The sequence below is a fragment of the Dreissena polymorpha genome, chromosome 6 (genome assembly GCF_020536995.1).
Source record: "Dreissena polymorpha isolate Duluth1 chromosome 6, UMN_Dpol_1.0, whole genome shotgun sequence".
Taxonomy (NCBI): Eukaryota; Metazoa; Mollusca; class Bivalvia; order Myida; family Dreissenidae; genus Dreissena; species Dreissena polymorpha.
Genome location: NC_068360.1, coordinates 81,362,122 through 81,390,103, shown reverse-complemented (window position 1 = coordinate 81,390,103; position 27,982 = coordinate 81,362,122). Strand labels below are relative to the sequence as shown.

The 27,982-nt window shown below is 36.0% G+C and overlaps 1 protein-coding gene across 2 annotated transcripts in view; it reads right to left on the bottom strand.

Annotated features, from left to right (window-relative positions):
* The window catches only part of LOC127833723 (protein strawberry notch homolog 1-like), a 58,701-nt gene extending 30,988 nt beyond the window's left edge, over positions 1–27,713 (bottom strand). For both annotated transcript variants that reach the window (XM_052359145.1, XM_052359146.1), the window contains exons 1-9: positions 27,610–27,713; positions 14,040–14,181; positions 12,874–12,991; positions 11,769–11,859; positions 8,989–9,096; positions 7,480–7,658; positions 5,612–5,680; positions 3,787–3,869; positions 264–370 (exon numbers count right to left, since the gene is read on the bottom strand). In XM_052359145.1, coding sequence (XP_052215105.1) covers positions 264–370; positions 3,787–3,869; positions 5,612–5,680; positions 7,480–7,658; positions 8,989–9,096; positions 11,769–11,859; positions 12,874–12,991; positions 14,040–14,160 — 876 coding nt within the window. In that variant the 5' untranslated portion in view covers positions 14,161–14,181; positions 27,610–27,713. The remainder of the gene's footprint in view (positions 1–263; positions 371–3,786; positions 3,870–5,611; positions 5,681–7,479; positions 7,659–8,988; positions 9,097–11,768; positions 11,860–12,873; positions 12,992–14,039; positions 14,182–27,609) is intronic.
* Positions 27,714–27,982: the final 269 nt, after the last annotated feature.

Below are 27,982 nucleotides of genomic sequence, written 5' to 3'. Positions count from 1 at the left end.
TATGCTATTTGCAAACAGTCATTTTCACTTTGCTTCTGAGTGGGAAAGGGTTAACACACAGGTGTGAATCAAAACTTCAAATCATAGTTAATTTTCCAATAAATCCCCCCACCCCACCCCACAAAAAAGGTGCAGAGCTAACAATTCATAAGTATCCCAACAAAGCAACCATTGGCTATCATTTATTACAAAAATAAAACAGTTCATTGGTCAATTTTATCCTTGACTGACACGAATACTGGTCAATCAATTATTCTACATACGGGCACAAAGTTCTTGGCCTTGTGGCATTCATCAAAGATCAGGCAGCCGTCAAACTGTTCCCCTCCACACCAGTCAACCAGCTGTTGTAGTCGGGTCCTACCACTGCCTGAAAGTATCGTCAACAATTGAGCCTCGTTCTGGGAAAATGGGGTTTAATGCATGTGCATCCCAGATAAGCCCGCACAGTCTAATCAGGGACACCACTTTTTGCCTTAACAGGATTTTTTTAAAGAGAATTCCTCAGAACAAAAAATTCCATATAAGCGGAAAGTGCAGACTGCACAGGCTAATCTGGGACAACAGTTTACACACAAGCATTAAGCCCAATTTTCCAAAAACAAAGCTCAATTAGCTTCACATGATATTTGTCTTAAATTGGAAATGAGTCATGTGACCAGACAATCATCAAAATGAGACATTATAACCTTAAATACTTTCTCTAAATCAAGTTTGGTTCAAATGAAAACTGTTGGTCTCCACAGAATATCCAATGATTGAACACCATTTAGAGGTATATAAAGGGCCATTAAGAAATACAATAAATTTTGCCAAGTACTGTTAGTACTAAGTTACAACTTGTTGTGTCCACATATTATTACATATCATAAGCTAAACCCTTACGTCTTAATATAATTATGTTGTGTGAACAAATTATTGAATGTTAAAATTAAAACTACAGCTTTGTCACAGACGTGACGTATAGCCCCACGTGCCACATTGACACAGACTATTTTGCATGTTGTCTTCACAAAACAAGAGGATATAATTTATGGCGATTTTTAAGAATTATTATGCCATTATCATTTATGGCCATTTTTTACCTTTGAACTCAAAGTGTGACCTTGACCTTGGAGATATCGACATAATTCTTTTGTGCGACACACTGTCCAATGATGGTGAACAAATGATTTTAAAATCTCACAACGAAGACATAGTTATGGCCTGGACAAGCTCATTTATGGCCATTTTTGACCTTTGAACTCAAATGTGACCTTGAAGATATCGACGTAATTCTTTCTCGCGACACACTGTCCAATAATGGTAAACAAATGTGCCAAATGATTTTAAAATCTCACAATGAACGACATAGTTATTGCCCGGACAAGATCATGTATGGCCATTTTTGACCTTTGAACTCAAAGTGTTACCTTGACCTTGGAGATATGGGTGTAATTCTTTCCCGCAACACACCGTCCAATTATGGTGAACAAATGTGCCACATGATTTTAAAATTTCACAATAAATGACAAAGTTATGGCCTGGACAAGCTCATTTATGGCCATTTTTTACCTTCAAACTCAAAGTGTGACCTTGACCTTTGAGATATCGACGTAATTCCTTCGTGTGACACACCGTCCAATGATGATGAACAAGTGTGCCAAATGATTTTAAAATCTCACAATGAACAACATAGATATTGCCCGGACAAGATTTCGGGACAGACCAACTGACCGACAAACATACAGACAGACCGACAAAGTGACTCCTATATAGCCCCCATTACCAATGGCAATGGGGGTATAATTACTGTTGCCCATTGACATTCAGATATGTCCTATTATACAAAACGTCACTTGACAAATGGAATTCATTTGTTGATACCATGTGCTTGTAAAATACCATGCAATAAACAATAATTCTTCTATCAAATACCATACCAAAAAAAAAAGATTACTTTAAAAGATTTTTTGCAATACGTTTTAAATCAATTTGAAAGGTTGATTTTGATATACAAAAACTGCTAAGACTGTAATTTGACCACTGGGATCAAAGATAAGCATTTTGAAATTGGCTTTTGATAAAGTAATTTATGCAATATAATACCAGTATGCATACATTGTTAACCAGGTTTTCCGAAAGAAAAAACTGGTTATTAGATTGGCGAATGTCGGCGGGTGGGCTGGCTGGCAGGCGGAACAAGCTTATCCGGGCCATAACTTTGTCATTCATTGTGAGATTTTAAAATCATTTGGCACATTTGTTCACCACCATTAGACGGTGAGTCGCACGAAAGAATTACGTCGATATCTCCAAGGTCAAGGTCACACTTTGAGTTCAAAGGTAAAAAATGGCCATAAATGAGCTTGTCCGGGACATTACTATGTCATTCATTGCGATCATTTGGCACATTTGTTCACCATCATGGGACAGTGTGTCGCACAAAAGAATCACATAAATATCTCCAAGGTCAAGATCGCCACGACTAAAAATATATTTATTTTGAAACAAAGGGGGTTAATCTTGTTTGTTCAGTTCAAAAGTTCAGTTTCAGTTGTCTCCCTTTATCAGACTTTGTTTTCACAATGAAAACCTGGTTTTTGACAATTTTGTCCCTTGTTTTGATTTTGTTTTTCTATCTAAAAATATTGTCCTGATCAACTCAGACATTTCTACAACATGGTGCAACTGGAGCCTCGTTGTAACTATTAAATTCTTTCAGCTCAGAAGCGAAAAGAAAATGGCTGAATACAACAAGCATATAACCAGAATAGCCTGAAACTTCAGCAATAAATGAGACAACTGGAACCTCTATGTCACTTTTTAACAGGGCTATTTACCTGTGAAAATATCAACCGACTACTCACTGCAAAGTTATCTAACCTTTGGTTTTTTAACAATAAAAACTGTATCGAGTTTTTCCTATATATTATGCTACACAAATTTACATAAGGCGGGGGATCACCTGATAAACACTCTTCGACATTTACTTCGAGAATGTCCCAAGCCAAAGAAAATTGGCAAATATTTTATCGCTCATTTTTCTGCTTTGTTCAGTTTAAAGAGGAAAATTTGTAAACTGAAACAAAGGATTGTACTAAGGCTACAGCTGTTCGGCATACAGATTTAAGAGAGTCTAGTAGACTATGGCATTCGGCACATTAAAGGTATTGGGAAAAAATGCTTAACAAAGCATCTGTTTAGTTTTTAGAAGATTTTAGTTTATAGTTTAGTTGGGAGAGAGTAAACAGTATTTTCATTTGCAATAAAATATTTGCATAACAGATTTTTCAGACTTTTGTGTTGACCAGTCAAGAGAATAACAAGAGATGTATTTGTCAGAAACACAGTGCCCCCTATTGCGCCACTTTGAAATAAAATTTCAATATATCATTTGGCAGGTTTGGAAGTTATCTCCCTTATAAAGCTTATTACTTCCCTGGGATTGTTTTTTTTTTTTACTTTTGACCTTCAAGGATGACCTTGACCTTTCACCACTCAAAATGTGCAGCTTCATGAGATACACATGCATGCCAAATATCAAGTTGCTATCTTCAATATTCAAAAAGTTATGACCAAACTTTAACGAAGGCTGAAGTTTTGGTTAAAGTTTTGGGACACAAACATACAATGACAAACAGACAGACAGGCCAAAAACAATATGCCCCCGATCTTTCGATCCGAGGGCATAAAAAGGAGCAAAGTGAAGCTACCTGCAGATATTTTCCTAATAACGACTGTCCAACATTACGCCCTGCCTTGTTAAATGGGACGGAGGTATACAAATCACTAAGCAATGGTTACCTCCCCTCTGTACAGAAGACACCAGCGTGGCGTACGTACTGAACACTACCCCCTCCTTGAAGTCAGACGGAAGTCCAAGCACCCTGAAAGATATAATGAGCCTTGTACTGGGATAACTGGGCTTGATGTAAGTACCTAAAGTGTCATCCCAGATCAGCCTGTGCAGTACCCACAGGCTTATTAGGGACGACACATTCCACCTACACTGGATTTTTGTTAAGAAACTTCTTTTAAAGAAAAATACTATAAAAGCAATAAGCAGGGTTAAAAGTTGGCAAAACTGAAAAACCTGAATTTTTTTGCTGGGGGCCTGTGGGCTGCCAGGACCCCCGGTGGGTCCAGGTCAAAGCCCTGGTAGGGGGCCTTTGGCCCCCCGGAAGCTCCTGAGACTTAGCAAAATAAAAAATAGCTACGAAACAAACTAAAATCTTAAAGATCACATCTGTTTTGCAAGTTCATTTTATAACAGAGAGTAAATATATTTTTATTTTTGTTATAGTCAGAAACCGAAAATTTCAATCAACAATGAACATATACCAGGCAATACATTTAATGCACATCGATCGCATGGGCTTTCACTGCCTTGTTCCAGCTGATTTATTACTTATTGTCTTTGACTCTTTTCGCATGGAACACAAAATCATACACCAGGGATGTCTGTTTTTTTCAGCCATTCGCCAAATTTTACACCGAGTTCAATCACGTTCATCAACTTCAGCCAACCACTCCCATCGCTATTTATTCTTGAACTCCGATTCTAGCACCTTTGTACTTGAATTCGGTTCAAGGAACATTTTTTTGTATTTGTTTTACGTCGAAAAGCAACTATTTTTTATTATGGCACTGGTTTGACGTAAATGATTCGACAATGTCGCAAACGCTCGCATCCCTTTACTTTGTGCGCGGATTATAATGTAAAGAACGATTACTATTTTGGGCACCTGCTTTTGTTAAATTACCGAAAATGCAGCTCGTTCAACGAAACACGTTCCGCAATAACCATTACAAAGCGTCTATTTTTGGTTCCGTGTTTTCGTTTGCTTGATAAACGTTGCGTGTTGCTTGGAAAATACGAGGAGGGTCACCCCCTATCCCCCCCCCCCCCCCCCCCCTATATTATCTCATCAAATTTACATGAATTACGAAAACGACCTTTTTGGTGCCCTGAAAAACCGGAATTCTATCACAAACCGAAAGACTTTTTACCTTGAATAAGTGTTGTCCTGGATTAGCCTGTGTGGACTACACAGTATAATCTGGGATGACACTTTACGTACATGCATTAATCCCAGTTTTGTCAGATAGCGAACATAATTTTAAGAGTTTAGCATGAACATAAAATTGTATCAATTATTAAACAAGAAACATGGTGGCCATGCCACAAAACCAATTTCAAAATTTACATTCATTGATTCATAAAAGCAATTCCAATCTACCTCTGAATTGAAGCTACCACAAAAGAAAATTTAAGCGCAATACATCTATCATTATTTATTAACTTATTAAAGGGAAAACAGTTTTCCTATTTTAAGTGACACTGTCATTTTGCAAATTCATAAATGTGGGGGTCAAAACAAAATTAAAAGAAATGAAAGCTACCTTGGTCATCATGGCTAATTTGATATGAAGTATTGGATATGGTGTCCGCTTAGCAACTGGGTGGTCATGGGTTTGTTCCTCACTATGGAAGCCTTCTTTTGATCCCCCCCCCCCCCAAGAGACGAAGTACTGGTTCTACCCAGATAACAGGCTCAAGAGCTTTTCAATAAGCCTCAGGCTTTATATACAATCGAGCTAAAAAAAATAGGTTTAAAACTAAAGCTACCTGGTGTGCTTGTCCAATTCTTGACAGCCATCTATCACTTTGATGTAGCAACCTAAGTCACCAAGGTCCCTGTGAAAACAAATGTGTATCCACTTCAAAGGCAATTTCGCACTTTCTTCAAGCAATAAAAAAATATTGACAAGGTTAAGTGACACTGAAAACAATTTTTTAGAGTAAAAAGGCATGAAAAGAACATATATATAAAGCCTTCTTCATTAAGCAAAACTTCATAAACTGCAATTTTCATAAAAAATGGATAATACAATACTGTGAATTAATTTATATTCGTTGGTATGAAATTTTGTGGTTTTCACAAGATGCCCTTTTTGGTGGACATGCAAATTCTTGGATTTCTAATTTGAGAAAAAAACAAGAGATGTGTTTGTCACAAACACAATGCCCCCTTCTGCACCGCTTTGATTAAAAAAAAAATGTTTATCATTTGGCAGGTTCAGATAATTATCTCCCTTTGAAGCTTATTACTTCCCTTGGATTTGTTTTTTTTTTACCTTTGACCTTGAAGGATGACCTTGACCTTTCACCACTCAAAATGTGCAGCTCTATGAGATACACATGCATGCCAAATATCAAGTTGCTATCTGAAGCGACATAGAAGTTATGAGTATTTTCCGAAACCTAAAAGCAAAACCTAAACGCAAAGTGTGACGGAAAGACAGACAGACAGATGGACGGTCCGCTCACTATATGCCCTCCTTCAGAGGCATAAACAGAGGAATTTGCATCCATCATTTTTTTATGTCTTTGTGTTAAATTTATGGATTCGTTAACGCTGGAAATCAGCAACATTAATGTCCCACAAATAATAATGACTTTACAACTGTGCCTAATTATGGGGTCATAAGTCAGTGGTTCACATTAGCATATGGTTACACAATGGGCACGCAGCCTTTAATAAACAGATGACGACTTACTGGTACCTTTGTTTGTCTAGTTTGTCTACTGGTTAATTACCAGTAGTAAAATCAAAACTGGGGAGATTTTTTAAGGACATTAAATTGAATTTCCTCTTTTTTATTGGGCCGCATTGCCACTTAACATCGTAAATGTGAGCCTACCATTAAACAAGCTTATAACTAAAAAGTATGTATTCATCTTAGATGTGTTAATTTTATAAACAATACGATGTATGTTGGTCCAGCCACTTTTGGTGAGACTGCAGCAGTTAACAAGAGATGTGTTTGTCAGAAACATAATGCCCCCTACTGCGCTGCTTTGATTTATTTATTTTTGTTTTTGATTACATCCCTTTAAAAAATATAAGTTTCCTTGTAAAAATGATCTGTACCTGCCAAATGATAAACAGAATCTATCTCCCTTTAAAGCTTGTTACTTTCCTTGGATTTTTTTTATACCTATGACCTAGAAGGATGACCTTGAACTTTCACCACTCAAAATGTGCAGCTCCATGAGATACACATGCATGCCAAATATCAAGTTGCTATCTTCAATATTGCAAAAATTATGGCCAATGTTATAGTTTTCGGACGGACGGACGGACTGACAGACAGTTCAAATGCTATATGCCACCCTTCTGGGGGCATACAAATGTGGGATAGAAACATTCAACATGAAACTTCATAATATAAATGACGATGAAACAAAGGACAATTCATTAAAACTACTAATGAGCAACCCTCTGCGAAAACAGGGTTTAATGCAGTCCCCACAGGCTGATGAGACAACACTTTCTGATAAATTTGCATATTCTCTAAAAAGGGAATTCCTTTAAACAAAACCTACAATAAAACCATAGAGTACCACCCCAGATTACCCTGTGCAGACTGCACAGGCAAATCAGGGATGACACTTTTTTAAATTACACACATGCATTAAACCCTATTAACTACCTTTTCGTATCCACTATAAGATCAGTGGATATTGTGAACCAGACAGCCTTTGTGCGTCCTCGTGCATAGTTGTCTAAAATGACCCCCGCTATCTGACGGCCCTTTCCCACCCCAGCTGCGTCGCCAATAAAGAATCCGGCCCTCTGACCGCTTGGCAGTACCATCTGATGCCTCTGGCACTGTGGGTGTAAAACAACAACAATGTCATTTAAGCCGCGTGCAGGGAAAACTGGGCTTTATGCATGAATGTTTAGTGCCGTCCCAGATTAGACTGTGCAGTCCGCATAGGCTAATCAGGGATGACACTTTAAGATTTTGAAGTATTTTTTGTTCATAGGAAGTCTCTTAGCAAAAATTCAGTTTAGGCGGAAAGTGTCATGTTTGACAAGCCTGTGCAGACGGCACAGGCTGATTTCAGACAACACTTATCACACATGCATTAAGCCCCCTTTTCCCACAGCAAGGCTAAAATATTTTCTGGCACTGTGATAGCTAATGACACGATTAACAAGGACACAAACAATATGCAGCACTTGCTCTTGAGATTTCAGGAGAATAAATAAAAAGAACATTAAATTTCACTAGCTATCACTAGTTACTTATATTGTTGTTGTTTTAAAAGTAGTTTTTTTTTAAACTCCAGTTGGCCTTTTTGTCTGTGTGTTAAAACGCAAGTTTCCACTGTTCCGTTAAAAATTAGTAGTAGGTGATTAATAGTAGTACATGTAGTAGCTTAATGCGAGTGGTCGCAATCACATATATTTGTGCAAGCAAATGCTGGAAAAGAGGTTTTCTTCATTTTCAAGAGCAAAAAGGAATATTTGCACATACAAAATGCATATTTTCAATATATTCAAAATTCAGTGTGAGTTTTCATTCAAATTTGGGTCTCGTAAGGGGATTGAAGGTTCCAAAGTGATTAAAAAAAAACAACTCAACATTTAATTCCGCTCAATAAGTTAAACCTAAGTAGAAATTATATTGACATCACCTTTAGTCTCACTGTTAAAGTATTTGTTAGCAAAAAATCAACAACAATAATTTCCAAATTTTTGTTAAAACAACGCAATTTTTCCCAATGCAAAGGGACACAACCTCATGCCCAAAATGGTGAAAAAAAAACACTGAAATTCAGCCCCCTTTCCCAAAAAAGACGCAACAGGATATGATAAAACAAGACTATTGCCAAGCAATATATGTCCCCTACTGGCTCCACCATTGTCAGAATTTTTTAAAATAATATTTGTTGCCATAGCAACCAGAATTTTTGACGTAGAAACAAAATGAAATGACGTGCGTAATGTCCATATTGACATCTATCCATCTATCCATTTTTCAAGTTTCATCAAAAAATATAAAGAACTTTTAAAGTTATCGCAAGATCCAGAAAAGTGAGACAGACTCACAGACAGACGCACGAGCGCAAACCATAAATCCCCTCTGAAGAAACCGGTAGGGGACAAAAAACAACACAGTCTGTTAATTCATCCAGTATCTATCCTTCCATACCGCTTGAATAACTCCTTCTAATTGCAGACTGCTGAGTTTCCCACTGGAGATTATCTCCCCTGGCAGAGACTCTTCAAGAGGGTAATATGTATCCGGTGGGGTTATGGCCTGTAGAAAGATTTCACAAAATAACACAGGCTTATAATGTTCTTCACACAAATTTACTCTATTATGTGTCATGGTATACTTATTGTTATTCTTTAATATTTTATGGAGCTCAATGGAGAGAAAACTGAAGCCAAATAGAAATTTCTTTAGCATACTGTAAAATTGTCATTATTATTAGGACATTAATTGTTTTCAAGGTTGAACATTCCACAAGATTAACATTAAACAAATTCCCTTTTTTTTCCAAATCAGAAATTCATGAAAGTCATATATTGAAATAAAAACATGAAATTTCATCCATAGAATATAGAACTGAAATTGACTGATTTGGCGCATTTCAGAGAAAGCCTTGTGCAGCTAATTCTAATATGTAACTTACCACTAATCATTCACAACCTTTCTGAAATCTTGATTATAATTCAATGTAAGTAGAAAACAGATTTTTTTTTTTCTTTAATTCGCATGCACATGTTGCGGGTTAAATGTAAAACTCCCAAAACATGAATTTTACCACAAAAGTCGTCCATGTTTAAATCTTAACCCTGTATAGAGGCACTTTTTCTAGTCCCAAATAAATCTTATTCAAGTTTAAATCTTCTATAATAAAATCAAGTTTTAAAGGCTTCATTTCCAACCTTAAGATACAGAGGAGCAGCACACAGCATAAAACCTGAACCGACTGTGAGTCACTCAGGCTGATCTGGTTTTATGCTGGTTGGAAAGGGTTAAGGGCACAACATGAAACAAAGTGTTGATTCAATCACAAGAAAAATGAGGAGAATTCCACAAACTTTGTACATGAACACTGAACACCTTGTCATTTGAACACTGAACACCTTGTCATTTGAACACTGAACACCTTGTCATTTGAACACTGAACACCTTGTCATTTGAACACTGAACACCTTGTCATTTGAACACTGAACACCTTGTCATTTGAACACTGAACACCTTGTCATTTGAACACTGAACACCTTGTCATTTGAACACTGACAGGTTTTTTTTTACTAAGAATATCGGCGTCTTCCCCTACCAGAATTTTTCCCCTTAAAATACAATTTCCCCACCAAAAATATCATTTTTCACCAAAATATAATATTTTCTCTCAAAGAAATGTTTATTTTTCCTTGGGGCATTCGACAATTATCCAATTTGCACCATGTACAATGAATTCGCGCTCTCTCTTTCCAGACGAACACACAACATCTGGGAATCCCAGTTATTCTAAATATAGCTCTTAAATAACGTCATGTAAACTGGGCAACTAATCGTAATAATCATGTGACTATTTTACTGGATACCGGTCTTGCGCGAGAAGGGTGTTTCGTCAATTAATTACCGGAAACCAGTCGAATTTTCATCCGGGCTATGTGCAAGCCGAGGTATAAACGTGAAAACAGAAAAAAATGTCTCACAATTAGCGTTCTTACACAAACAAAATAAAACATTCGAACTCGGAAGATACTGAACGCATCAAGGCATTTTTTAAGAAAGAATCATCGAAAACCGTTATAACCCAGCAGGATTCCGAGGTAATCAACATCGAACATTGTGAAAGTGAAAGTAGACAATCGGCAGCTGCCGCTCCTTTCCCTTCCAATACTGTAGCAAATCAAGATCGTCAACCCATTCATCATGAAATTGAAATCACAAAATTGACATCGTCCCCCGGCCCCAGTACAAAAATATAGTTGAAAACATTTCCCATTATTAGATCTACACCTGCAACTTTATTAAGGACTTTGACTTTAATACCTGTTAAATGTGTTTAAGAACAAAAAGGACAGAGACAAGTCTCTTTTGATGAGTTATAGACATTGAAATGAACAGTTTTTATTTTTTCCCCTAATATCTCTCTTTCGCACTCTTTTTTTCCCCTTTCACCCAGCGTCCAGCGTCTTCCCCTTTCTCTAAAATAAACCCCCTGACTGAACACCTTGTCATTTGAACACTGAACACCTTGTCATTTGAACACTGAACACCTTGTCATTTGAACACTGAACACCTTGTCATTTGAACACTGAACACCTTGTCATTTGAACACTGAACACCTTGTCATTTGAACACTGAACACCTTGGCATTTGAACACCGAACATCTTGTCATTTGAACACGAAACACCTTGTCATTTGAACACTGAACACCTTGTCATTTGAACACTGAACACCTTGTCACTTGAACACCAAACACCTTGTCATTTGAACACTGAACACCTTGTCATTTGAACACTGAACACCTTGTCATTTGAACACTGAACACCTTGTCATTTACATCACCGAGCTGCTCTCTGGGAAAACTGGGCTTGATACATGTGTGTAAAGTGTCGTCTAATACAAGCATGTGCGGTTTGCACAGTCTAATCAGGGACGACACTTAATGCTTTAATTGGATTTAATGGAAATTTTCATTGAAAGGAAGTATATTCTGAACAAAAATCCAGTCTAGGCAAAAAGGTTCATCCTGGATTAGTCTGTACAGACTGCACAGGCTAATCTGGAACAACACTTTACACACATGCATTAAGCCTCATTTTCCCAGACCAGCTCATATTCATAGAATTCACATTTGGAATCATTATTGAAGTATAAAGGTTTATTTTCAGTGCTAAAATGGCCAAACCCTTAACCAGGCCGTTTTGAGAGAAATCAATGTCAATAACAACCAGCTACATACAGCTAAAGGTCCCGCCTCCACGATGTCTCCTGGGTGGGGCTGACAGCCCGGCAAGATTTCTCTGTGACGATACCCACTGAATATCTCAGCACTGAAAAAGGAATCTAATGAGTTTGCTCAGCAGAAAAGAATAGATTTATATTAATTTACTTCGTATGATTTTATTCATTGACAATTTATTGCAACATAAAAACTGTTAGCATAAGCTATACCTGCTATGAAAGAATTCAATTGTTTTCAGAAATAGATGCTAAGAAAACATCTATAAACATGCTACCATGAAAAAAAGAGAATACTGAAATACGTGCATAACAAAAATCAGTATCTTTTCCATTTTTATAGTGAAAATTGGAAATTATGGATCACAATAAAGCATATTTCTTAGATTAATCGAGACACTCAACTGTTCCCAGGGTAGAACCAAAAGCTAGTGTCTTAAAAGAAGATCTTGAGGACATTGCCAGAGAGGGAATCAAACACTAGACCTCATTATCACTAGACAGACATCAGATCCCCTATGCCTAAATGACACCATATCCACTACAGCATAGAAAACCCATTTTAATGCTACTGAGGCCATTTTACAGAATATTGACATACATATTAACATAATTAATTTGAACAAGAGATGTGTTTGTCAGAAATAAAATGCCCCCTATTGCGCCGCTTTGAAGTAAAATTTCAATATATCATTTGGCAGGTTTAGAAGTTATCTCCCTTATAAAGCTTATTACTTCCCTTGGATTGTATTTTTTTTACTTTTGACCTTGAAGGATGACCTTGACCTTTGACCACTCAAAATGTGCAGCTCCATGAGATACAAATGCATGCTAAATATCAAGTTGCTATCTTCAATATTGCAAAAGTTATGGCCAATGTTAAAGTTTTCGGCCGTACTGACAAACGGACATACAGTTCAAATGCTATATGCCACCCTACCGTGGGCAAAAAAACAAAAGCAGACAACAACAAATTTAGTGTTTGAATTCCCAGGTACGTTTCAGTATAATTTCTGTACCCGGGGTACATTTAAGTATGCTTTAGAGAACCTGGGGTACATTTAAGTAGTACCCGAGTCGACAATGACCAATCAAGTGCTACTGACCTGATGGTTTCATTTTGTTCATGCTCATCATCATTGTGAGCAGTGGGTGGCTGCACTCGGTCCAACACCACGTCAGCCACGTCTGACCTAGCACTGGAACTCTGTATCACAACGGGATCTAGAAAAATATGAAACAGCCTCTTTTGGGAAAAGTGCGCTTAATGCCATGCGTTAAGCGTCGTCCCAGATTAGCCTGTGCAGTCATGCAGGGATGACACTTTCCATTTTATGGTATTTTTTGTTTGAAGACCCTTCTTAGCAAAAATCCAGTTTAAGTGCAAACTGCACAGGCTAATCTGGGATAACACTTTACACACATGCATTATGCCTGGTTATCACAGAACAAGCTCAAAAGCTAAAAATGTTTTTTCATGTGTAATAATTTGACAAAAACATTGCGACAATAGTGATAGTGCAGTGAGTTTTTTTTCACTTTGGGGTAAAAGATGGGCCCTGCAGATGGGGACTTTAAAGACAAACAGGATTTTTTTTACAAATCAATATGATTACATGTTTAAAGTCTACTGCTATAAAACATTGATCCAATGCTTTAAAAATGCTTGATTAGATTCTGATCTAGCTAGTTTTGATGAAAATTGGTGGAATTATTGACAAAAATGCCTCTAACTTAAGTAACCCTTTTTCCAATTTTGTTTCCATATTTTTTGGCAAAAGTAAAGCTTAAATTAAGAGGAGAATTTTACTAAAAGGAGAAAATATATCTTTTGAGTAGGGGAATGCGGCTGAATTTACGCCCTTAATTGCACTTTAAAAATCACTGGGGTTGGTGCATGTAAATGAATCAAGTTGTATTTGGCTATACATGAATTGTATTGAACTTAATTTAAGTTAAGCGAAGTTTATGCAGTAGCACATTTTGAGAGCATAAAATATATTTTAAACTAATAGTATTTAAGTGATTAAAGAAAAATCCGCATTCTTAAGTTAATTTGTTGAAACCATTGTTGTTTCTAAAAACATGTAAGCAATTTTTTAAATTAAACTGATCAAATTCTCATTTTGGAGAAAAACAATTATAATAACACTACACCAGTCCTGTCAGCTGCCCGTATAATTCCCAAAGAAATAAGAAAAAAATCTGCACTTTTCAGAAGGCAACAACATTTTTTCATACAATATTTTCAAGTGAAAACAAACACAACAACCTGCAAATGTCTGCCTAAGTTCCTGTAATTGCTGCAACACTGGGTGTAGAGCTGGTTGTCTTGAAAGAAACACTGCATGAGCGCTCTCCGACACTGACAGAGGATCGGACATGGTTGTCATAAACTCTTAAGTTTATAAGTTCTGTAAAGAATATTTATAATGTGAAATCAATTATTGCTTTGGTTGAAAACGCTTTGATGAAGGCATCTGAGGATACTGGTATCAGATGGGGTCACTAAGTTGTCAAGAGTACATCAGCATTTAGGGGGGTTTTCCCTACTTTTTGGGAAATTGGCCCGTTGCTTAACAATGCATAGTTTAACACTCTTTCATTACGGTATTTGGGGAAATATATACGATTTTTTTAACAGGAGCAATACAGTTTAACACTTTTATTAGATTGAAAAGTTTTCTGACACTATGTTTAGCATATTTTACAAAATTAACAAATGTATTTAACTTTCATGCACCTTATGTGGTCAACATTTGAGTAACAATCAACATCTTCAATTGACATCTTTTGCTTCCACACATTTTTATAAAACCTGTGCTAGAATCTGTTATTGCTGACAAAGAACCCAGTGTTTTTTTCACCATTTTGGGAATGGGGCCGGGTCCTTTTAAATTGGGAAATATCGCGTTCTATTGAGTAAATTTGGGAAAGTAATGTTGTTGATTTTATGATTTAATACAAATACTATGAAATTGATAATATTAGCAGTGCTCCAGCTAGGCCTAAATCGAAGGGCGCCCCGCCCTGGCCTCCCCAACCTCCACCCTGCCCTTCCTAGGGCCCCCCCCCCTGCCCTTAAAAAAAAAAATAATATATTAAAAAATATAATAATGATTAATAAATCTCTTATTAAAATGCATTGTAATTAATTTATTCCTCATTGTAGTCATTAAATTTGAATTGTTTAATGATGATGGGAATAATTTATTTAACAATTATTAATAACATTTAAATTAGCATGCATGAGGAAGCATTCCAGAAACGCCCGCGCGCTCGAAAGTGCCCTTTTGACAAAATACTGCACGTCCAAAGTGCCCTTTTGACAAAATACTGCACGTCCAAAGTGCCCTTTTCAAATCCTATCTGGAGCACTGTATTAGTTAATTCAATATGATATTTTCTAAGGTTCAACTTAGACTAGAGCTAGACTTTGAGATAATTTACTTATTAAAAAAATATTCTCTTTTTAGAAACCTTCCATTGGGAATTTTTATGTCCCATTTGGGAAAAATATATACTTTTTTGATTGGGAATGGGTCCCCTTACCAGACCCAAATTTAAATGAAAAAAAAACACTGGAACCAATACTTGCTACAGAACATAAACTTATGACTGAAGAGCTTGAGGATGATGGTTTATTTAATAATGTCTGTAAACAGTTTCCATCTGTTTACAGGCGTCTTCTTTATAATCTTTTTTCCTGGTACTTTGAATTTTGTGACATTTTGCAGCAGTTTGTTTAGCAGATTCAAAAAATGCTTAACTGTTTTACTTGAATTTTTAAGTGGCATATATAAAGGGCTTGACAAACAACGGGAATATGACATGAACAAAAATGCACAATCAAGTCAAACCAATTTTAATACATAAGTACATAGCCAAACAACATACATAAGACATGTAATGGAAATGTCGTGATAAAAAGTACGGTATATATAATGGACATTAATAAATGGACATGGTTGTGTGAATGCAGGGCTTTTTTTCCTTCTTTGAGACTTGCCGTGGATGGACATTGTACGATTTTGACATGGACAATTCACAAATCCAACACAGCTGCAATTTTATACGAAAAACTGCCGTTTAAAACTCTTAACTATAACTTCGCGAGTTGGATGTGTCGCCTGATGGTAGCATACCTGTGTTACTTGTTTACTATTATATCGGGGATGGGACATTAATTCTTAATGTTGTTACAATCAAACTTTAACCCTTTTTTGTTCTATTTAGTAACATATTAAGCAAACAAATTTTTAATGAATGACCAAAATAATTGTGTATGAATATTGTAAATCTAATAGAACACAGACACAAACACACAGACAGACCGAACAAAATATGCCCTCCTTTGAACTATAATTTGTGAATTCTCTTCAATTCTAAACTGCTATCCACACAAGTTTGTGGTGGCTGTAGTGCGTTTCTAGTTCACCAACATCTTTATAACTGTCAAAGTTTACAAATATCAAATAGTTTATTATTATTAACAAGAGCAGCGCATAAGGGGTGCCAACGCTCGGCTGCGAAAGCTTGTCAGATTTTTTTTTTTTTTAGAGGTCACAGTGACCTTGACCATTGACCTAGTGACCCAAAACTGGGTGTGGCATGTAGAACTCATCAAGTTCCATCTACATATGAAGTTTCAAAGTTGTAGGTGGAAGCACTTTGATTTTAGAGCCAATGTTATGATTTAGCACGACGCCTACGGCGTACGGCTGACTGCGGACGACGAGCTGGCTATGACAATACCTCGGGTTTTCTCCAAAAACAGCCAAGCTAAAAATGCTTCAAGTAAAGCTCAAGAGTTAGACATAGTGGTTATGAACCTTTTTTGGGTCGCGGTAGCAGATTTCGAAATCTAAACGCAGACCCTAAGTTTAAGGTCAAGGTCATAGGGGTCAAAACTTGGAAAGGTCTTGTCCAGATACAGATGCGTACCAGATGTTAAAGTAATATCTGAAGGGACACGAACATTATAAAAAAAATTTGAATCACAGTTGCAGATTTTGAAAGCTGAATGCGGAAGTTCAAGGTTAAGGTCACAGGGGGTAAAAATTTTGATGCGCATGGAATGCATACCAAATATGAAAGCAATATCTGAAGGGACACAGTAGGTATGAGCCTTTTTCGAATCGCAGTCGCAGATTTTTAAACCTGAACGCGGACCTTAAGTTCAAGGTCAAGGTCAAAGGGGTCAAAACATTTATGCTCATGGAGAGGTGTTGTCCAGAAACACATGCATACCAAATATGAAAGCAGTATCTGAAGGGACACAGTAGGAATGAGCCTTTTTTGAATCGCAGTTGCAGATTTTGAAACCTGAACGCGGACCTCAAGTTCAAGGTCAAGGTCACAGGGGTAAAAATTTTGATGCACATGGAAAGGTGTTGTCCAGATACACATGCATACCAAATATGAAAGCAATATCTGAAGAGACACAGAAGTTATGAGCCTTTTTCATTTCGAAGTCGCAGATTTCGAAAACCTGAATGCCAACCTCAAGTTCAAGGTCCAGGTCACAGCGGTAAAAAATTGTATGCCCATGGAAAAGTGTTGTCCAGATGCACATGCATACCAAATATGAAAGCAATATCTGAAGGGACACAGAAGTTATGAGCCTTTTTCGAATAGCAGTCGCAGATTTTGAAACCTGAACGTTGACCTTAAGTTCAAGGTCAAGGTCACAGGGGTCAAAAATTGTATGCGCTACGAAAGGTGTTGTCCGGATACACATGCATACCAAATACGAAAGCAATATCTGAAGGGACACAGAAGTTAAGAGCCTTTTTCGAAAAGTGTTTTCGCGGCGTTTCCCTTTTTGGGGGATTTTTTACTTACTCTCTAATTATTACATTTGTACATGTTTGCACTATATTCATTGCTTTTTTCATAATTTAGTATGTTTCGCAAGATTAAATTAAAATAGATTTGAGATATAAGAGACACATCTATCTATAATTTTTTATTTTATTTTTTTGGGGGGGGAATTTTTCCCCCAAAAAGGGAAAAAAAGTATACTTTTCAGGGGGGGGAATGCGGCCAAATTTTGGCCGTGGATTTGACAGATTGAGTGCCCTGACAGCCTTTTTACAATGCACTTTTGAAACAGACATGGATTTAATTATAACCAAAGTCATTAGAATCTTTGGCAAAGCACATGTATTGATAACAGAGAGCGAGACTTGGTATTCTATATCTTATCCGTTTACAATTGTAAATATTGGTTAAACTAAAGAATAACTGTGATCCATTTATATGAACATTGATTTTAATGCATTTTCATGAAGTGCAGCAGTGTTGAAAAAGAGAATGTATATAATTATGCTTTGTAAAATCTGAAAAAATTAAATAACTGGTTTTAATTTCTTACAGAAGTTTATTAAGCAAGACAAGATATTGACAGGGGTTATGCTTTTCTATGGTTTTAGACAGAGTTAATCAGTGAGAATAGTGTTGATCTAACTGTAAGTGGTAATTTGTTGAAAGTGTCAGTCGATTGGTGCCAACCGTGAATATTTTAATATGATGCATGTATTAAACATGCTTTAACTGTACATGTACTAATTCTTAAAAAACTCAATTTGAAAATTTGTACAAGTTCCCGACTCGTTTTCACAATTTTCAGAAGTTTTCAACTCATTTTTTTTCACAATTTTGAAAAGTTTGCGACTCATTTTTCACAAAGTGAGGGGGCCAGGGCCGCTTCACAAAATCAGAAAAAAAGCCCTTGAATGTTGACAACAATAACACATAAAAAGTGAAATCAACTCTTAGACAACACAACCTAGACCAATGGTAGTGACATAAGTTTCTGAAATACTACAAAAACAACACAACAACAAACAATACAGTAGACTCTGCCAATACCGGACTCTCTGAATACCGGAACTCTCCCGATTCCGGACGGTCGGGCCAGTCCCGTATTTTTTCCTTCTATTTCTTTGTTAAAAAATGTTGAATAAACCGAACTCTCTGAAAACCGGAAACCGGACGGGTATCTCCGTAAATTTGGTCATTTTCAACGTAAAATACATTGAGTATACCGGACGGTCTAAATTCTCAAGATGCCCGAGGCGTGAAAATAACAATACCTAGTCAGCACAGCGAGTGCGGTGTCACACATTTTGCTCGCGCAATTATCGATAATCGGATTAAACATACCATAAAGGTGTCAAGTCGTTACCTCACTATGGGGGTCCGATTAAGTAATGTAAAACAAACTGTGAATGTCTATAATAGACGTGCGGTAACACAAAAAAGTGATTGACTCGATCGTTTTATTAATTATTTATTATCGCCTATGATAAACAATTTAATTAAAAAATTCATGCATGCCGTTTCGACGATCACTTTCTTGTAATCTTCTCGGTTATTTTAAAAGATCTTATAGCCATGTTTTATACAAAAGGAGAAATGTGCTTTCAAGCAAAGAGTGATCTTGGACTTTTTCGTGAAATCGTACACTTCAAGAATTAGTAGGTTTTGAGATTATGAATATCTTAAAAAATATCTTAAAAAATAATTATGACACTGTTGTTTGCTTGTGTGTATGTATAATGATAATAAATCGTGTATCTACAACAATCTTATTTGTGTCGTCACTCGCCTATATGACAAATGCCACGTACGTACATGTATAAAGCACCACGCTCACTTTGGGATTAATCAAAACAAGTCGGTATGGAATATATTTTGCTTTTAATCGATTAAAAACACATTTTTTAAGAATGCAATTAACATCACCAGTACCTGCGTACAGTTATCACATGGTACATGTAAATGTGTATGGTTTGTTTTATTTTTATGTGATTCTGTACACAATGCATACCATGTATATTTCGGCAATATGCAAACTCTTGGTAAACCGGAACTCTCTGAAAACCGGACGATCAGGCCGGTCCCGAGACCGTCCGGTTTACAGAGAGTCTACTGTATACATATATATACTTAATACTAATTGTGACTAGATCTTAGATTTAAGGCCATTTTAGAAAATCTAGCCAGGTTAATTAATGTCTTCCTATTCGAAGTAGACATCAGTTGCTTAAATTTAATAATAGAAGGACAGTGACCTTGTGTAAACCCTCAAAGGAGAAAAATAGCACTAGTACATTGATATGTTTACATTAAACATGATAACATCATTACGATTATGTGCAAAAGGTTTATTGTAGCACATTTATCTCCATTTTATTTTCTTCTTTACTGTTTGGACTATTGTAACCTACAAAATTAGGTTATTCCATGCAATTTGTTTTACGCCAAAATGGAGACAAAAAAAGAATTCAAGACCCAAAAACTTAAAAATCGGACCCGAAAATGACCACCATTTTTATATTGCGCAATCATTCAGAGTTTTTTTAGCGCTGTATTTTTTTTTTTAAAGAAGTGAGCGTTTATACGATCAGGAGCATGGGTTGCATAGCACTATATTTTTAAGATTTTTTTCTCGAGAATATGGGGGCCTTTAATGTCGTCATTGTGCAATGGAAGTTGTCTATACTTGTCTTCTGGTGATGTCTGAAACCTTCAAATTCTATGCCATCGATGTCGTTGCTGCGAACGTTTAATACAACACTTTTTAACTCTGAATATTTATACACACTGAGGTGCTATTGCATATTTTAACGTTTTCAATTGTCAACAGTGGTTTTTTCCTTCTTTGGACGGGTCTGGTTAACGGACAGGTTCCCAATGACCTACTGACCCATTCCCAATTTCCGAATAAATACAAAAAATCCCAATCAAAATCGCGTAAACAATCCCAGAAAACGACAACTTGAAGTATTTCGAGACCGTTTTAACTTGCAGCCGATTAGACTTTTCAATCATTGACTGGTTTAAACATTTATCGTTCAATTCCTACATTAAATACCTGTATGTTATTGCAAAATATAAACCAGTCTGAATTTTCTTACGCTTCCGGCAATATGCACCATGAGTACAATAGTAAGTATTACACAAAGAAATTAAAGCCTAGTGAAGTCAAAAGCAAATCTTTAAGTGATTTTAGCTTCGTAAAAGTTCGGTGTCTGTTTCGTCCACCCATTCCCCTCAGTACACTGCAATAAAAATAATCGAAAATGACAGTAGCAAAATGCAGATTGACGACGAATATGACAAAGCTATTTGTACAAGTCCTACGATACTTGAAACACTCTGTAACAATTTGTGTTCCAATAGCATGTTGTTGTTTGTGCAAGACTGTGAATAAAAGTTTATGTTGCTTTCTTGTGTCATTTAAAGCTGACATAAGTTAAACAAAGTCATTAAAATATCATTCTTCAATTGGTACCATTCACAACTTGATTTTTCCCAATTGGCAGATTTCGCGACTCGTTTTTTCCCAATTTGGTGATTTCACGACACGAAAATTCCCAATGGCATGGGTACTTGACCCGTTCCCAATTGGATGAAAAAAATCACTGGTCAATTAAGGTCTCAGATAATAAATAGCGTCTCAAATTACTCAACAAGCTTTAGCACATATTTTTCGATGAAAGCTGTCAATTACAAAGTCCACAAATATCCCGTTCACAACTAGCTTAACATGCGAAACACAACTCCTTCACACCGAACTTGATCTGCTTTTGATAAATGCCCCTAAAACTGCGGTCAATGAAGAAGTGTGAAAGGACATGAAGGTCTCGCAAGGTCTGTCCAAAACGAGGCTGCAAGGATCGTAAAAGGCGCCACCAAATTCTGTAGCCTTGACCGTCTCATGATGGATCTTAAATGGGAATCCCTAGCCAATAGAAGAAAACATCATAAGCTCATTCTACTTTTTAAAATGAAAAACAACCTTACTCCACCATACCTTTCCAACCTGACATCGTGCATTATGATCGCACCTACTCGCTTCGTAGCAATAACGATATTCCAACAATCTTCACAAAGACTCAGTTGTACGGATCTTCATTTCTGCCCTCAACAATCCGGTTGTGGAATTCTCTTCCAACGCCCACACAAAATGCCCCTACATTAACTGCCTTCAAACATCTACTGACAGACAGACAACGTTCATGATCTGCTATTTATTACAATATTGGTAAACGAAAATCGGAGATTTACCACTGCCGTCTACGCCTAGGCTGTAGCACATTAAACTATGAGTTACACCGTAGAAATATCATTAATAGTCCTCTTTGATCATGTGGTGCCGAAGAAACGCCATCCCACTACTTATTGCAGTGCCCAAATTTTGATAACATACGCAACTCTTTCCTTTCCAATCTGCCGTGTTAATTGACTTTAAACAATCTACTATTTGGCGATGATCAGCTTTCACTTGAACTCAACACTTATCTATTTCAGCGTGTCCACGGCTTCATTGCAGCAACAAAACGATTCGACATATAGAATTACTGTACACGTTGTGGAAATTCATATAGCTCTTTTTTACTTTGTAATAACAACAAAATGTCATACAAGGAATTAAATAAAGATATTAAAACGGTATAAGAACGACATGAAAAAGTAATGATCATACAATAGTATTTTTAACTACCTGATCCATATTGCATTTTATTCTCTAGTAACTCCAGCATGGAAGAACTCAAATAAGCATCGTAGATGCTTGTCTTCTTATCCATGAAAGGTTTTTTCTTTTTTGATATTCACATGAATGTAATGTACTATACTTTGAACCAATAAATATGTTTAAACTAAATAAGCTTTCAGCTTAATGGGTTATCCATAGGTCCTCAGCATTCATGCTCATATAAACGTACTACTGTTAAAAAAAATCATGTATTGTTAAAAGTATGCATACTGTAACAGCGTTTTATTTGTTGCTTTTAAATTGTGATTTTTTAAAAAGAAAATCAACATAGTCCTTGATATCTGTGATATATTCTATGTTAATCTGTGATAATTTCCATGTCTTATGTGTCATATATGTGTATGTGCTATTGACCTTAAATGTGATAAATGAATAAATAAATAAATAATGAGTGGTGGCAATTATCCTGTGCCTTTCAGTCAAGAAATAGATGTGAAAAATGTTCATTTTAATTGAACCTGGATATCGACCACCACAGATAACAGAAAACCTTTTAACAATAGGTGTTGTTTTAGAATTTGTGAAATTTGATAATAAACAGAAGTTGATTTATAACATGTCCAAATAATTAAATGTAACTGTTTAACAATTTGAATTCAGATGCTTTATTTTCAGATTTTGTATTTATTTTTCCTTTCAGATGATGTACATGTACATTTGTGTGATTCTAGGTTTCAATAAATAATTCTGAAACATTTATGCAGCATACTGTTACATTATTGTTAACATTATTATATTATGTTGGTTATCTGGTTTATCAAGTGGAAAAAATGTTAATTATATGAAAATAAAGCTTATTAAGACTTATGAAGGTACTTGTTGTTATTTATGTATTAACATACTTCTAAAAGTAATAAAAATATAGTCAATGCCATTATTCATTAATGTAGTAAGATTCTTTAAATGATTGTTCTAATTAATAAAGTTACATGTAGAATAACCAGCAGTTTTCACACCGCGATAAAATGGTAACAACCTTTTTTGGGCCAGTGAACCCCCTGAATATAGAATCCATACAAGGAAAATATGATTTCATTACATTATTTAAGGAAATTTTCATAACATTTAAGCGTTAAACATGCTTCTACTATACTTTGCATTGATTTCTGAATTTCACAATTTGTACAAGTTCGCGACTCGTTTTTCACACGACTAATTTTTTTCACAATTTTGAAAAGTTCGAGACTCATTTTTCACAAAATAAGGGGGCAAGGGCCACTTCACAAAATCAAGAAAAAAGCCCTGACATGCATGCCAAATATCAAGTTGCTATCTTCAATATTGCAAGTTATTGCAAATTTTAAAGTTGGGGCAAACAAACAAACCAACAGACAGGGTAAAAACAATTGGTCCCCCACTATAGTGGTGGGGGACATAAAAAGTATATATTTTTCCCAAATGGGAGCTTAAAATTCCCAATGGAAGGTTTCTAAAAAAAATAGGTCTCATAGAGGTCAGGGCTTTTTTTTCCTTCTTTGCGATTGGCCGTGGACGGACATTTCACAATTTTGACACGGCTAATTCACAAACCTGACATGGCCGTGAATATTTACAAAAACGGCCATTTTAAATCATGAAAAATGGACTTTATGTGCTCAAAACTGTCAAAAACGGCCATTTCGGAATAGAAATATAAGTTTCATAACCTCGTTTTTAATTCTGAATTCGCGAAAAATTGTCGACTCGCGTTACCGATGTTTGCTTGTTTTAATCTATTTTAAAGTGTTGTGTAACCATTGAAACCGGGGTAATGAATAAAAGCTTTGCCTAGCAACGTCACTATAGAAAAAAATGGCGACGCGGAACGCTCGTTACTACACGAAGAAAATTACAAAACCGAAAAATAATCCCGATTTATTAAAATTTGGGATAACAGTGAAGAAACAAAAGCTTTCTACAGAAGGGTAAGTTTTGAAACATGCACATTGATAACATTATAAGGAACGTCATTTGATAAAAGTGAAAGCATCTGCCGCAGCTTATGTATTGATGGAAGCTAGTCAAAACGGCCCCTAGTATTGATGACCGAGACTTGTTATTCGTATCTGTTTACGATTGTAAATCTTGGTTAAAGTAATAATGTGGTCCCTTCATATATTTTTTTTTAATTTAAATGCATATTCATGACGCATAATCATGATACAAACTTTGTATGTAGTCTATTTATGCTTTGTGAAAACACGTGAAAAATAAAATAACTCGTTTACATTTCTTACAAAAGTACTGTTGTTCAATGTATACCTAATGTTTCAGATCAAATGACAACCTCCCCGGGAGATCATCATGCACTGACGAGGGTCAGGCTCACAGAACATGTTCCAGGGCTTTCCTTTGACCCGAGCTCCCGGGTTTTGACGCTTGAAAATTACAGAAGACCCCTTTTTGACTCTTAAGAAAATTACGTCATGCGTCACATTTGACCCGGGGGAATATACCGACTTGCGTCAACGAGATCAAAAGTTGTTAAGACTAAGCGATAATTGGCTCGGGGCGGAGTATCTCATTTAGTACACGCTAATCGTTAACGCCCGTTTCCAATCATCGAAGCACAAGTCCACCCAGTAGGCGGAGTTTGGTTAATTAAGAAATCTAGTATTGACCAATTAAAACCCTGCTGGTTCGATGACGCGTGTATTAACTTTCCATTATTTATCATAGCGTTTGTTATCAGCTGTTTGCGGAAAAGACGTGTATTAAACCCACCTAGTTGCAATAATCCAACTCCCAGCTATTGACCCTCTGAGCTGTACGTATGTACTCATAAAAGCTCAGAGCATTTAAGAAGAACTATAAACCAACCAAAAAAGAATGGACTCATACGCGTCAGTTTTAATAATATTTAATATAAAATTATAACATCCATATCCACAGAATACCGTAAAGCATATTTTGAGATATTTCCAGAGTATGGCAGAATGTATTTCCAAAGCTGAATGCACCCATCACTGTTTTACTTCATGATTGCTCAGTTCAAAGACGCGCGAAAGTTATGCTGGCATATGTACTGTCTACAACGTCAAATTACACGCTTTGCATCAAAGTTGCTTAAAATAACTATAGAACCGAAATTACTGACCTTGTGGCAAAGTGACAATTTTTGCATGAGCTAATTGATTACAAAATACATGTAGGCGTAATAATTGACCGTTTGAGAAGGCATAGAAAACAGCGTGGTTGTCGCACGTCTTCAGCGAAGATGGCACATGAAATAATTAAAGGGCGTCGGAATTTTTGATGGGATTAAATACGGAGGCACCTTTATGGGCGAGTAGAAATAATTTCCTTTTATAGTTTACCGACTTATATAGGCTATTGTGTTTAGGTACCACCCGTATGTTTTTTTGTGTTTTTTTTGTGATAGTCAGCGGAAATGTTTTTTTTTCACATTTTGTATTTCATTCTTAATTTAATAGCCACGCGAAACGGTCAAACAAAGTTATTGGATAAAGTGTAATTGTGCTTGTGCATTCGGAAAATGTTGCAGAGAAACCTTTTCGAATTTGGAATCGGTAGTAACTCTGAAAGTGTGTGTAAGACGCCAACGACAAAGCGTACTTTAGATCTAAATGACAGTGCTCCTAACACCCCCAAACGTGCGAAAGAAGAACATATGACATATTACTTTGCTGTATACATGAAGTTAATGTTGTATTAGAATACATGTTTTGTATTTATTAATCATTGAAATATTGTGTTTAAATGCATAGTGTTGTAGTGACAGTAAAATGCAAGAAATAAATGTTAACATACATGTATCTTTTAAGTTGTTGCTTTTTATATATTATATCTCAGTAATTTGCTTAAATTGCAAATAATCATTGACTCTCCTGCGTTATTATTAGAACTCTCAGAAATTTGATTTTGACTCTTGAAAATATGGTTCCAAGAGTCCTTGACTCTTGAGATTTGAGGTCTAAGGAAAGCCCTGATGAAAATTATCACGAAGAAGGAATTTTCCTCTTCATATATTGAGAGAATTATTGACATTTTCAAGAGTAAAAAGAACATAGTTCTAGACTAAAGCTGTAAAGTCCAGAACATGTCCGAGTTATGTGCCCTTGAAATGTTCTATGTTTATAAATGTTATTCCTGTGGTAAAGAAGTGTTGGGACCAGGTATTTTAGTTGCATTTGGTACATGAATGTTTTGCTGATCAGATATATGTTTATGTGTTTGTATCAAATACAGTATTCATAGAAGGAAAATATGCCTGTATTGCATTATTTAAAGAAATTTTGATAATATTCAAGTGTTTAACATGCTTTAACTATACTAATGCATTGAACTTTGAATTTCACAATTTTAAGAAGTTTGCAACTGTTTTTTTCACAATTTTAAGAAGTTCTCGACTTAATTTTTCACAATTTTGAAAAGTTCGCGACTTGATTTTTCACAATTTTGACAAGTTCGTGACTTGATTTTTCACAATTTTGACAAGTTCGCGACTCATTTTTCACAAAGTGAGGAGCCAGGGCCGCTTCACAAAGTCAGGAAAAAAGCCCTTGCAGTAAAAAACTGTATACGTGGTGATATTCGGTATTAATGGACATGTTTCCCAACACAAAGGGCTTAAAGTGAAAAATCCTGAGCTCCAAAGGGGGGTTGAACCCACAACCTCCAGAGTGGTAGTCGGACACTCTAACCGCATCGCTTAAGAGCTAGCCCAACAGCAAAGCTGTTAGAAATGACCTTATTTCACTACACTCTTACCCCTCTTAATGTTTCAAGGCCCGGACACGCCCGCAACAGCATGTCTTGCATCCGCATGGCCCACCCAGAAACCACCAAACAGCCCACACCCACTTTCTGAATCGTTCGCCTTGTTGTCATTCAAGTGAAAAATCCTGAGTTCCAATGGGGGATTGAACCCGCACATCCAGAGTGGTACTCAGACACACTAACTGCGTCACTAAAGTCTAAATAGCTAGCACAACAGAAAGACTGTTCGAAGTGACCTTATTTCATTATAGGCTTTTTAGACCTAAACAACATTTCTAATTGTTCAAGGATTAAAACAAACGAGTCTTGATCAACAACTGACAACGAAACATAATACAATCGCAACTCAGAACATCATTTTGTTAATATCCGTATTTGTTAATATCCGTAATACTTATCAAGTTGCAACAAACGTCATATCGAGTATCGCAGTCTATTGTAATATTGTCAAAAATAATAAATTAAATCGTTAAAATAAACATTTTCATAGAAATCTTAACGCATGTTAATAATGTTTTGACAGTTTTTATTAGTAACAAGGAATACACTTGCTTACATAGGGTGTTTAAGTCTCGTTTACTTTCGTTTTTGAATTTTTACTTTATTACTTTTACCCGCCATTAAAAGGGACAGTACTCGTACAGTTGTTGTTGTTTCGACTACACATCACTAATTAATTTGCACATTTCATATTTACATGTTGCCTTTTCAATTACACTAGCTTCATTTAGCTCTTGTGGACCCAGGGATAAAACTTTTAACCAAAGTATAAATATTCATTTCTCAGAATGTAATAATAATGAGGAGCTAAGAACGTAAAGGAACGAACAATTTAAACTTATAGAAAGATAAGATCAATTAAAATCAATTAATTAAAAAAACTTCGTCGCAAAATATCCCATTTGCCAAAAACACAAACAAATGGCAAT